Source organism: Lissotriton vulgaris, chromosome 11, assembly GCF_964263255.1.
Source record: "Lissotriton vulgaris chromosome 11, aLisVul1.2, whole genome shotgun sequence".
Lineage (NCBI taxonomy): Eukaryota > Metazoa > Chordata > Amphibia > Caudata > Salamandridae > Lissotriton > Lissotriton vulgaris.
The window spans coordinates 1,099,514,954-1,099,529,430 of NC_141699.1; the positions used below are offsets into that span (position 1 = coordinate 1,099,514,954).

The window sequence follows — 14,477 nt, forward strand, 5'->3', positions numbered from 1 at the left end:
TCTTCAAATGCACTCTAATAGTTTAAGGCACTTCGATCTGCGAGGTCACAGAGATCTTTAAGGGTTTTATGATTTTGGAAGGCACCTCAATCTATGTGGACATTGCGATCTTTGAAGACGCAGAGATTTCCAAAGGAATGTAACTATTCAAGGACACTGAGACCTTTGTGGCACTGAGATGCTTGTGGTCCTAGGATGCTTGATTCCGGTCCAGTAAAGACATGGCTTGGCAGTTCGGGCTGTACTGTTCCCATAAGGCACAGGGTCAAGGCTGATTTGCATATGGCCATGTCTGAACTGGGGTGGTGTGGAGTGTAAAAACACAATGGATTTAGGCCCAGATCTCTGTACTGGGGTGAATGTATGACATTGTTCTGCATTCTGTCCATCAACTGTTGTTTTTGCAACTGAGATGATTAAAGGCACTGCGTTTTTCAAGGGAACTGCAATCTTCAAGAGTACTGTGATTATTGAAGTCCCTGGGATCTTCTAGGGTCATAAATCTTCAAAGGTGAGGGATAGTCAAGGGCACTGAGATCTTCAGAGGTGTACTGATATTCAAGGGCACTGAGATGTTTGAGGGTACTGAGATCTTCCATGTCACTGTGATCTTTGAGGGCGCTGTGATCTTCAAACCCTATGGGATCTTCAAGGGAACATGAGAGCATTGATGGCACTGAGATCTTTGTAGACACTGAAGCCTTTGAAGGTACTCTGTTGTTTGATGGTACTGAGATCTTCAAGAGCCTCAAGATCTTTGAGGACACTGAGATCTTCGAGGATGCCATGATCTTCAAGGCACTGAGATCTTCAAGGATGCTATGATCTTCAAGGCACTGAGATCTTCGATGGGACTGGAGCTTTCGGCAGCACAGAGATCTTTGATGATACTGAGATGTTTGCTGGCACTGCGATCTCCTAAACCAGTGAGAGCTTTGTAGGTCCTGAAGTCTTTGACGTTACTTAGATAATTGATGATACTATGATCTTTGAGACACAAAAGATCTTTGGTGACACAGAGATCTTCAAGGATGCTATGGTCTTCAAGGGCACTGAAATCTTTGCAGGTACTGAGGTCTTTGAAGGTACTCTGATAATTCATGGTGCTATGATATTCAAGAGCATGGAGATCGTCAAAAGCATAGAGCTCACTGAGTGCATCGAGATATTTGAAGCACTGAGATCTTTGAAAGTGCTGCAATTTTCAAGGTCCTGTGGTCTTCAGGGGCATTGAGATCTTCAAACACACTGGGTCCTAGTAGGGTAATTATATCTTCAAGGGCTTTGGGATCCGTGGGGCACTCACATCTGTGAAGGCACTGGAATCATCAAGGACACTGAGATTTTTGGGGGTACTGTGATCTTCAATCACATTGAGATCTTTGAAGGCTTTCAGATCTTCAAGTGTAGAGGGATCTTCAAGGGTAAGGATATCTGCAAAGGCACTGGGATCTTCGAGGGGTCAGAGATGTTTCAGGGCACGGAGATCTTTGAAAGCACAGAATCTTCACAGATATAGGGTCTTTAGCTTACAGATGTCTTTGACAGCACTGTAATTTTCAAAGGTACTGAGATCTTTGAGGATACCATGGTCTTTGAAGGCGCTGAGATCTTCGAGGATCCCATGAACTTTGAAGGGCCTGAGATCTTCGAGGATACCATGAACTTTGAACGGCCTGAGATCTTCAAGGATACCATGAGCTTTGAAGGCAATGTGATTTTCAAAGGCACTGAGATCTTTGAGGATACCATGATCTTTGAAGGCCCTGAGATCTTCGAGGATACCATGATCTTTGAAGGCCCTGAGATCTTCGAGGATATCATGATCTTTGAAGGCAACTTGATTTTCAAAGGCCCTGAGATCTTTGAGGATACCATGGTCTTTGAAGGCCCTGAGATCTTCGAGGATATCATGATCTTTGAAGGCAATGTGATTTTCAAAGGCACTGAGATCTTTGAGGATGCCATGATCTTTGAAGGCCCTGAGATCTTCGAGGATATCATGATCTTTGAAGGCAATGTGATTTTCAAAGGCTCTGAGATCTTTGAGGATACCATGATCTTTGAAGGTGCTGAGATCTTCGAGGATGCCATGACCTTTGAAGGCCCTGAGATCTTCTAGGATACCATGATCTTTGAAGGCCCTGAGATCTTCGAGGATATCATGATCTTTGAAGGCAACTTGATTTTTAAAGGACCTGAGATCTTTGAGGATACCACGGTCTTTGAAGGCCCTGAGATCTTCGAGGACATCATGATCTTTGAAGGCCCTGAGACCTTCGAGGTTACCTTGATCTTTGAAGGCCCTGAGATCTTCGATGATACCATGATACCATGATCTTTGAAGGCGCTGAGATCTTCGATGATACCATGATCTTTGAAGGCAATGTGATTTTCAAAGGCACTGAGATCTTTGAGGATACCATGATCTTTGAAGGTGCTGAGATCTTTGAGGATACCATGATCTTTGAAGGTGCTGAGATCTTCGAGGATGCCATGATCTTTGGAGGCCCTGATATATTCGAGGATACCATGATCTTTGAAGGCCCTGAGATCTTCGAGGATACCATGATCTATGAAGGCCCTGAGATCTTCGATGATACCTTGTTCTTTGAAGGCCCTGAGATCTTCGAGGATGCCATGATCTTTGGAGGTGCTGATATATTCGAGGATACCATGATCTTTGAAGGCCCTGAGATCTTCGATGATACCATGATCTTTGAAGGCCCTGAGATCTTCGATGATACTATGATCTTTGGAGGTGCTAAGATCTTCGAGGATACCATGATCTTTGAAGGCCCTGATATATTCGAGGATACCATGATCTTTGAAGGCCCTGAGATCTTTGAGGATACCATGATCTTTGAATGCAATGTGATTTTCAAAGCACTGAGATCTTTGAGGACACCATGATCTTTGAAGGCCCTGAGATCTTCAAGGATACCATGATCTTTGAAGGCCCTGAGATCTTCGAGGATGCCATGATCTTTGAAGGCCCTGATATATTCGAGGATACCATGATCTTTGAAGGCCCTGAGATCTTCGATGATACCATGATCTTTGAAGGCCCTGAGATCTTCGATGATACCATGATCTTTGAAGGCCCTGAGATCTTCGATGATACCATGCTCTTTGAAGGCCCTGAGATCTTTGATAAGACTAGGGATTTCAATGTCACTGAGACCTTTGATGGCGCTGAGATCTTCTAAAGCAGTGAGAACCACAACAGATCTGAAATCTTTCAAAGCACTATGATATTTGATATTTTTCAAATTCACAACTTTAGCTAATAGGGATTTATTGGAGCACCAAATGGCTTGTGCAGATCTACTGTATGAGCATATCTTGAGGCATAACTGTCCAACAACAATAAATTATACCGTACTTTTTGCAAATGAACCACATCATGAAGCTCAGGGAGATATTCAAGGAGCAGACCCTGGTCCGCCAGTATCTGAGGCTCCACAGTGAGTGGGTTTCAAACACTCTGCACTCCAGCAACATTTCAAGATAAGACACAATATTTGGGATGTGTTCTGGTTTTAAAATACACAAGAATACTTAGTTAAAACACAAAGTCTGAGGAAGTTCTGGCAATATTAACACTATTTTGTTTTCACGCTGCATTCCGTCTCTTGCACATTGTTGTTAAAGTCAAGAGGCTGAGATGTCCCTTCTACAGAATGTTCCTAGTCCTTAATCTAAAAGTTGGTAAATTAGTTCAATTATGCATTATGTGGAACTTGAATATTATAACAAAGCATTAATTTGTGTTGCTTTGTTTAGCCCTTTCTAAGGTATGTCTTCAATGTTGATTTCAATCCAGGTCTATTTCATGTGTACATCCTTCCTACAGAATCACTGCATGCATCTAGGCCACACCCCTCCACACTGCAGCTGCTCCCCATGCAGCGAGAAAACACCACCCAGCTTGAACAGCTAGGCCAGGTCACCCATAAAAGGAAACTCAAACCAGACTTAAGATTCACAGAGACAGCGCCGTCCACATCAGGACGCACTGTCCCTTGCAGGGGCTAACTGGATTTACGTAGTGTTTCTGCTATCTGTTATGGCATAGGTAATCTATAGGAAAATCAAATGGAACATGCCCAGAGTAACTTAGTGCTAAGAATAATTCAGGCATTCTATCCATCAGTTTTTTGTTTTCCATTTTATATGTTCTCCTGTCCACAGACTGACTGATTCACTCACTTACTCACTCACTGACTATTTCACTCAGACACTCATGATAATATAACCAGCAAAGGACACACCTACTGTTTTTGGGTATTCAGAACTCTCTATGGTTGCATGCTGCTGATTAGAGTGCTTCTACTGTGACTGGAAACCGTTTGGGCATTCCATGAGCTTTTGAGATTTTTCGGTATGTTACCAAATGCATGTCTCTCTCTGAGTGTTCAGAGCATGTAAGGTGGCTGAAGACTAATTGAGTGGAGGGGAAAAAGGGTGTGGGAGGAAAGTAAAAATGAGGCAAGTAAACTGATGATTGTGATTCCGATAATAGCCCTAGATGCCATTGCCTAGGCAAAACAGCTGAAGGATAAACAGATTTGCTAAATTGATGGTGATTATCTTACTCCACCTGAGGCACCAGGAAATAGAGTCATAGGTCGGGCACATGGGTTGAAAGTCTTCGAGTACCAATTCTCAGGGTTGAACTTGCAAACAATCCACAGCGTGGTGTTGGCTGGTCTCAGGGTTGGCAAATAACCAGGTGTACTTTAGATTTTTGGTTCAGGCACCCAGATCTGGTGAGTTGTGATAAGCTCTTCAAACAGCAATTAGTTAACTCAATACTGTGTGACACAAAGTCCTCCAGGAGGTTAAGAGCTGGTAGGTGCAGATTATGATTTTGAAATGATAATACAAGATGAAGAAGCTGATAGTGTATAATTAAATTGACAGGCGAGGCAGAAGAAAGCTCAGAAACCTTGAACATAGACTGTGGACTCAAAAATATCAAGCGTTCTTCTGAGGTTTTACAATTAAAAGGTAAATGATTACATGCACATCTAAGATGAAAATGTTGTTTCGTAGGTTGTCCGATGTAGGATCAGTGGACCGTATCTATGTCAGATTTTTATGATTAACACTGACAATATTGAGTTTCATTTAAATTCATTGTATGTAAATTTATGATATGCAGGCACCTTGAAAGTTTGCCACAGTCTGACTCTCCCGGACCTCCTTTGAAACCCTTTATATTACATGTACCTCTTTAGATGACATATGTTCATGACAAAGCGGTCTGTCTCCTTTGAGGACATACATCGTTCATAGGTTTGAATATCCTGCACTAAAAACACTGCAGCATTAAGTTCAGACCTTGGAAATCCTCAAGTGAATGTATGGAATTTTCTACACTGATATGTATACAAATATTTATCATTTAGAGATTATGCATGTTGATGTAAAGCACAAAGTATTCCAGGTTCAGAAAACCTTCCACATTGGAGAAGACACTTGCATCGCATCACATTAAATAACAAGGATCATGGCCAATCAGTGTCTCAAAATCTGTTCCCAGTAGTGTTGACTCAGTAGGCTTGTGGCTTCTAATGCATTTGATCATGTCAACTCTTTTGGTGCTTTATAAACACTAAACTCTTGTTAGATGAGCTGAGTTGTCTGCCTTTCCTTCTAGTTTTTTGCAAGGCTTGTTCAATCTTGTATGGCTAACTTGGATGATGTTTGTCTAAAATATAAAAACTCACATCACTGACATCTTAGAGACACAGTTTAATTGCATCGGGATTCTGGTTGAAGTACTCTAATATGCTATGTGGGGTATATATCACTACTTTAATCACAATCAATACCAACACTCCCTCATTTCTGTTTAGAATTTCTCACCCCCTTATCTATAACATTGAAATGCCCATTGTTTCTATCCAAATCACTTTAACCTGTCCCTCAACAATAATCAAAACAATAAAACTAACCTTCAACCTATTTCGTACTGTAACACTAAAGGTAACCCCTCCCCACTGTGAATCTTAAGTCTTAATCTAACAACTAATGTATCAAAATTAATTAACTTATATTTTAATTTATTTCACCAAGATAGGCACTAATAATCTATAATCCTTAATCAATGTAATTATTGGGTTTACATGTTTCTTCAGCAGTTACATTTGTACTTGTAATTAAATTGCATGTATTTTAAATTAGTTAATTTACAAATGAATGTTAACCCCAACCCTAAACTTAACTTTAACCTTATTTCCACTCCAGACTGTAATACTGAAGTTTAACACTGTGCTCAAATGGAGCACTACACATAACCCTAACCATAAAAACAGTTTTATCAGAATGTGTAAGATTACATTTAACTACATTTAACAACACTTACTAAAAGATAGACCATGCAATCTATAATCCTTAATCAATACAACCTTTGAACAAGACATTGGCAACACTCTCTGCGTGGGCATCTCCACACACTTCACCCTCACATCTTCAGGTCATCCAGATGAAACAGCCAGACTTGTGCTCTAACTCTTCCCTGCAGTCACATTACAAACCACCTAGGAAAACAACACTGGCTCCTGGTTCGCAAACTTGCTCCCTTCAAGCTTGTCACCCACATATACCAGGAGCTACACAAACAAATACAGTTTACAGTACAATAATACACTACTGACCTATGTGTGAAAAGGAGGCATATTCTTCGCAGGTAAACACCCTCACAAGTAAGCTGTCACCACGCATGCAATTACAACATGGTTGTTACAACAACCACGCTGTAACAACGCATACCATTACCACGCAAGTCGAAACAATGACTTGCGTTTCTGGAAGAAGGTGTTGGATTAAAAATCCAACACCTTCCCTACTGTCCACACAGACTGGAGTTGGAATAGTAAATTATACTATTCCAACATCCAGCACCCCGCAAGTCGTTGTTCTGGGGTAATGGTATGCATTGTTACAACACAGTTGTTGTAAGGTCTGCGTTGTAATTGTGTGCGGGGTGACGGCATTCGTGAAAAAGAAGGCATATTCTACCCTGCATATAGCTCACTGGTCAAACAGCAAGAAATAAAGAACAAAGGTTACACACACCAACCCTCCTCTCTCTCTTGGTAAGTACACACGCAACAACAATCATTTACAAGTGAGGATCTGCCTGGCCACCTACTGTGAGTAAAGGGTTGTGTTCTTTATTTAACAACCAGCCCTTAGGTTTTCTAAAAATTAAGCCAACTACAGGATAAAAGTACCAGGCCCGATTCACAAAAGTAATCTGAGGTTAAATCCTAACTTTACGATTTTTGGTATTCACAAAGGGAATTTAGGAGCAATAAAGTTGGTATTTTGTCTCTGTTAAACTTAAGTTTTGGTCTTAAATTTAACTTGAATCAAACTTAAGTTTAAGTGAGACAAAATCCTAACTTTATTACTCCTAAATGCCCTTTGTAAATACTGAAAGTCGCAAAGTTAGGATTTTGTTTCAGTTAAACTTAAGTTTTGGTCTTAAGTTTAACTTAAGACCAAAACTTAAATTTAACTGAGGCAAAATTCTAACTTTACAACTCCTAAATACCCTTTGTGACTACCGAAAGTCATAAAGTTAGGATTTTTTCTCAGATTACTTATGTGAATTGGGCCCACAATTTGTATTCTATTTTAATATTGCATGCAAACCCGTAATATGTTCTATTACATACATAAATATTTTTTTTAGATACGTTAAAAGTCAGTACCACTGGAATTATGTGATACTGCAGCTTTTTCTGCATATTTTTTAATTTCCAGCATTTGCACTATAATCTACAATCACCTTTATAGTTTGCAGATTTGAATAACAAAATGTGTTTCTAGCTCAAATGGCTCAAGTTGCTAAAAATACTACCTGGTTTGCAGAAGTGAAAGGGAAATTAAAAATTGAAAAGATTTAACTTTAAAATAAATATTAAACAAAGTCCATGTTAAACATTAATGCAAATTGAATTTATTTATTTACTTCAAAAGTACAACGTAATAGACAAATAGTACAGCACTATGAAATTAATTTTGAATTAAAACATTAGTTAATAGTAATATAATAAATTAGGTGAGAACTATTTTGTTGAAATGTAAGTTAAAAAAAAATCTCCACCTGAAGAAAGTTCGTTATTGTTCATTAATTATGATGAATAGAAATGATTATAATAATATTGTTATTTTTTAAATGTTAATGTTACAATATGCTTTAAAATTAGTCAGTTATTAAATATTTTGTAATTAAAAATAAATATGTGCTCATTCTTTTTAGTTTTTTTAACATTAGTGTATATTTATTTATAATTTTGACTATTTTAAATAATTTTACATAATTTATCATTAATTTATATTGGATTATATTTTAAGTCCCCAGCTCCATTATGTTTTTGGGAGGCTGTTGCGTTACCAGTGGTCGGATATGTGTAGTGCAGGACTTGCTGCAAAAATGTAAATGACATGTGTAAGTTACTACATTAGTGTAGTTACACTTGTACGTTACTAGTAAAATGTAAGTCATTACAAAAATGTAAGCTACACTTGTAAGTACTACAAAAATGTATGTAAGTGTATTTTGAAGCAAAATTACATCTGTAAGTTACTACAAAAGTGTATGTTACACTTATTTGTTACTAATAATGTGTAAGTAATTAAAAAGAGTACGTTAGATGCGTAAGTTATTACAAAATTGTAAGTTACATGTAAAAGTTAAAACCACAAGGTTCGGACAGTGGACCAACAGCAAACGATTGTGGCACCAATCACAAAAAATCACCAATCAAAGTCAACCTAAGATATCCTGTGTGCACGCCTCTAAAGGTGCCCCCTGTCCAAGATGACTCCCCTAACAGCAGGGGCAATTATGTAAAAAAGCTAGATCAGAGCTGCACCACTTTTGAAATAATCAAGTCCATGCAAATAGTTATTGCTCAATGAGGCATCAAATGAAAAGGTTTTTTTTTCATTGATTCATTCTTAAAGAGCAACAGCCTACACGTTTTGTCCTAAGGCACAGGACTTCTTCAGGACATTCATAAGTCTGAATAGATCAGTAGGCAGGATTAATTTGGTAGTGACCTTGAACTTATATATATTCTAACAGAGTTGGCAGTCCCACAACTGCGTCAGTGGTGCAGCTCTGATCTAGCTTTTTTACATGTATAAGTTACTACAAAAGTGTAAGTTACATGTTTAAGTTACCACAAAAGTGCAGTTTATGAGTAGCGCTTTGTAGTAGGTTTTGTAGTTCTACTGTAGTACTACAAAACTTACTACAAAGTGCAGTTTGTCTAAAAAGCGCTGAGTGTGGTATTACCGTTCATGTATACCTTGGAACTCGTAATCGAGACCTTAGTGCATCTCTTGATGAAGGGTGCTGGTGCATGTCTCTGTCTGTGGCTGGCTCCTTCACTGGTCCATGTCCATGTTCCATGCTCTAACATCCCTCCCTGCTTTGCAGTGAAGCTGGTGGTGACCCGAGGGCTGATGATCACAGCAGACATCCTAGCGGGGTTTGGCTTCATCACCCTACTCCTAGGGCTTGACTGCGTCAAGTTCCTCAAGGACGAGCCCACGATTAAGCTGAGGATTTGCTTTGTTGCTGGAATCACACTGCTCATTGGAGGTAAGTCTGGGAGTGTCTGACAAACAGTGACTCCACACTCTGTGCTGTTGCTGGGAAGCTGACAGGCTGTTGCATGGTGTCGGTGACACTTCCTTTTCCTGCTTGCGGTTTGCCTGGTTGTTTCCCTTTACAAACTCAATGATGTTGGTACATTGCATTCTCCAGTTGGTGTGTTTGCCTGTAGGATTTTAGGTAGGGACAATATTCAAGTAACAAGCAATATTCATGTAACAAACGAAGCATGGCAATTAATGCAACAAAGCTGCAGTGTAAGGATCCCGCTTGCATGCTTGTCAACCCCCAAATGACTTTCTTCCTCTGTAGTTTGAGTGTGACCTCCAATCAGAAGTTAGGCCTCAACACCTGCCACCGCCTTTATAGGGTTCTCCTGGGTGGACCAGCCATTCACTCTCATCCAGTCCTCAGTTGTAACATGAGTGAGGCCTGAATACCTACCACATACCAGTCATTCACTCCCATCCAATCCTCATTGGTAATACGAGTGAGGCATAAACACCTGCCCCAGTCTTGATATGGCTCTCTTGAGTGGACCAGTCATTCACTCTTCCTCGACATCTCCCGCCACAACCACATATCTGCCCACCTGAGAAACCTGCACTGGCTCCCCGTCAGCAAGAGGATCACGTTCAGGCTGCTAACCCACGCACACAAAGCACTCCACAACAAGGGCCCCGAATACGTCAACAACCGCCTCTCGTTCTACACTCCCACCCACCAGCTTCGCTCCACCAGCCTCGCCCTCGCCGCCGTCCCACGGATTCGCAGAACCACCACCGGAGGAAGATCATTCTCTTACCTGGCTGCCAAGACATGGAACTCCCTCCCCCCACACCTACGACTGACCCAGGACCATCTCACCTTCAGGAGACACCTCAAGACCTGGTTATTCGAGCAATAGTGGCACCCTCCCTCCCGTCAGCGCCTTGATACCCTCACGGGTGAGTAGCGCGGGCTACAAATGTATTGATTGATTGATTGACTCTCATCCAATCCTCAGTGGTAACACAAGTGTGGTCTAAACACCTTCCACACCCTTCATTGGGTTCTTTTAAGTGGACCAGTCATTCACTCTCATCCAATCCTCAGTGGTAACACGAGTGAGGCCATAACACCTGCCACAGTCTTCATTCGGTTCTCCTGGGTGGACCAGTCATTTACTCTCATCCAATCCTCAGTGGTTACTTGAATGAGGGCTGAATACCCACCACATACCAGTCATTCACTCTCATCCAATCCTCAGTGGTAACACAAGTGTGGTCTAAACACCTTCATTGGATTCTTTTCAGTGGACCAGTCATTCACATTCATCCAATCCTCAGTGGTAACACGAGTGAGGCCTGAACACCTGCCACAGCCTTCATTCGGTTCTCCTTGGTGGACCAGTCATTAACTCTGATCCAATACTCAGTTTTAACACGAGTGAGGCCTGTACACCTGCCACAGCCTTCATTCGGTTCTCCTTGGTGGACCAGTCATTCACTCTGATCCAATCCTCAGTGGTAACACAAGTGTGGTCTAAACACCTGCCACACCCTTCATTGGGTTCTTTTGAGTGGACCAGTCATTCACTCTGATCCAATCCTCAGTGGTAACACGAGTGAGGCCTGTACACCTGCCACAACCTTCATTCGGTTCTCCTTGGTGGACCAGTCATTCACTCTGATCCAATCCTCAGTGGTAACGCAAGTGTGGTCTAAACACCTGCCACACCCTTCATTGGGTTCTTTTGAGTGGACCAGTCATTCACTCTGATCCAATCCTCAGTGGTAACACGAGTGAGGCCTGTACACCTGCCACAGCCTTCATTCGGTTCTCCTTGGTGGACCAGTCATTCACTCTGATCCAATCCTCAGTGGTAACACAAGTGTGGTCTAAACACCTGCCACACCCTTCATTGGGTTCTTTTGAGTGGACCAGTCATTCACTCTGATCCAATTCTCAGTGGTAACACGAGTGAGGCCAAGCCTTGCTGCTGTAATGTGCATGAAGGCCCCACACGTATTAAAAGTGAACACCAGGTGTCTCACGTGCATGTGGGTCGCAGCCACTGGTCAGCATTGTGATACCTTTACAATGGCAGCAGACATGTATTTCTCCTCAAGTGATGTACTGATGCCTTCATCCTAGAACCAGCCAGATACAAAGAAACACATCTGAATAAAGCCTGTATGTCTGAAGACCTCTATTTAACAATTACTGTAATCTAACCAATAAGTTAATAAATACATTAAAATATAGAACAATATTTCACCAGTTGTAGGGTCTACTAATTCCATTTTCAAAAGGTTACAATGTTTCTGTTTGAATCTGCCAATTGTGGTATAGGTTTTCTGAAAACCTTTTAACTTATACTTTAATAGGCGTTGCAAATGTTACTTTATTTTAGTCATCTTCAGAGCAATACATACAATCCTGTTCGAAAATGGACCTAATTCAATGATACATTTACCGAAGAGACTTCCTGACAAGGGGCAGGCGTGAATTTTATATCACAGACCAGCCCAAAGAGAGCCGTGTGCATGCTCATGACCCCTGCTTTGGGACACTATAAGGTCAGCGCGTGGAGACCTCCTACAAAGCCCAATCAGGGAACTCCCCTTTTGATGTGTAGGAGAAGGGAACTATTCCTAGATACTATTGATTTGGAGCACAAAGAATGTGTGCTGGAAGCAGCGCCTACCGCAGGCCTTATTTGTGTGTGTCCTCTTGCTATGGATGGTGGATTTTGTGTCACTAGAGCTATGGATGGTGCATGCAGGTTACCAGAGCTATGAATGGTGCATGTAGGTTACCAGAGCTATGGATGGTGCATGTAGGTTACCAGAGCTTTTGATGGTGCATGTAGGTTACCAGAGCTATGGATGGTGCATGTAGTTTACCAGAGCTATGGAGGGTGCATGTAGATCACCAGAGCTATGGATGGTGCATGTAGTTTACCAGAGCTATGGAGGGTGCATGTAGATCACCAGAGCTATGGATGGAGTTTACCAGAGCTATGGAGGGTGCATGTAGGACACCAGAGCTATGGATTGTGCATGTAGGTCACCAGAGCTATGGATGGTGCATGTAGGTCACCAGAGCTATGGATGGTGCATGGAGCTCAGCAGAGCTATGGATGGTGCATATAGGGCACCAGAGCTATGCATGGTGCATGTAGATCACCAGAGCTATGGATGGTGCATGTAGCTCAGCAGAGCTATGGATGGTGCATGTAGGTCACCAGAGCTATGCATGGTGCATGTAGATCACCAGAGCTATGGATGGTGCATGTAGCTCAGCAGAGCTATGGATGGTGCATGTAGGTCACCAGAGCTATGGAGGGTGCATGTAGGACCAGAGCTATGGATGGTGCATGGAGCTTAGCAGAGCTATGGATGGTGAATATAGGCCACCAGAGCTATGCATGGTGCATGTAGATCACCAGAGCTATGGATGGTGCATGTAGCTCAGCAGAGCTATGGATGGTGCATGTAGGTCACCAGAGCTATGGAGGGTGCATGTAGGACACCAGAGCTATGGATGGTGCATGTAGGTCACCAGAGTTATGTATGGGGCATGTAGGTCACCAGGGCTATGGATGGTGCATGTAGTTTACCAGAGCTATGGAGGGATCATGTAGGTCACCAGAGCTATGGATGGTGCATGTAGGACACCAGAGCTATTGATTGTGCATGTAGGTCACCGGAGCTATGGGTGGTGCATGTAGGTCACCAGAGCTATGGATGCATGTAGCTCAGCAGAGCTATGGATGGTGCATGTAGGTCACCAGAGCTATGCATGGTGCATGTAGATCACCAGAGCTATGGATGGTGCATGTAGCTCAGCAGAGCTAGGGATGGCGCATGTAGGTCACCAGAGCTATGGATTGTTCATGACTAATAGAGTGCCCTAAGTACTCAACTTCAGTTTGCTTGAACTTGCATTCATCATGTTGTAATGCAAGACCTCTGTCAGCTAAGGCCATGAAAACCCTTTTAATTTGTGATCATGGTCTTTGGCATCCTTGCCAAAAACAAGTATGCCATCTTGGAACGCAACCGCTCCTTTTAACCCATCCAGAGTTTCCTTCTTCAATCTATGAAAAACAGCTGTGGCACTGACACGCCCAAAAGGCATGCGACAGAACCAAAACGACCCTTCAGGAGTTACAAATGCTGTTAAATTCCTTGATTCTTCTTCTCAAACAACCTGGTGATATGCACTTGCTAAGTCAAGAGAAGTAAATATTTTCGCTGCCAGCTAACATGGTGAGCATCTCGTGTCAATTAGGCAGATGGTGAGCATCCACCCATATGGCATTGTTGAGGCTGCACAAGTCAATGCAAAGTCTCAATTCGCCAGAGGGTTTGACTGAAATAACAATTGGAGAAACCCATGGTGATGATTCCACCAGCTCAATAATTTTCTTCTGACAAAGATCATGTAAAATGTCTTGGAGTTTACCTCTAAGTGATAACGCTATGCACCCTATGGTGCTTGAATCGACGATATTCTTAGTGTACCACTGAAAACTTCAGGAAACCGTGATTTTAATTCCAATAAAATGGCATTCCCGTCCCCTGCAACTTTAGCAGCAACAACATACACAGGAGAGGGCGCAGCAGGATCTAATTTGATTCCCATTTCTTCTTGGTGCGGCCAACGCAACAGGGATTGGCCCTGTCTGGCTACATAAATCTTCCCACATGTCTGACACCCAGAAAATTCTATTCAGGCCCAAAAGAAACTAATAAATCAATTGTATGACCAGTGTACCCTCCGGGAGCGACATCAGGAGGAATGAGTTTCTTATTGTCCAGTTATTTTTTAGAACATCATGTGAAATAAT

At 41.9% G+C, this 14,477-nt stretch overlaps 1 protein-coding gene across 2 annotated transcripts in view; it reads left to right on the forward strand.

Annotated features, from left to right (window-relative positions):
• CLDN16 (claudin 16) overlaps window positions 1–14,477 on the forward strand; it is a 93,514-nt gene that overhangs the window by 62,050 nt on the left and 16,987 nt on the right. Inside the window, exons 3-4 of one of the 2 annotated variants that reach the window (XM_086944966.1) lie at window positions 4,927–5,013; window positions 9,464–9,628. In XM_086944966.1, the coding sequence (XP_086801092.1) occupies window positions 4,927–5,013; window positions 9,464–9,628 (252 nt within the window). The remainder of the gene's footprint in view (window positions 1–4,926; window positions 5,014–9,463; window positions 9,629–14,477) is intronic. The other variant, XM_086944965.1, reaches the window with a different exon arrangement.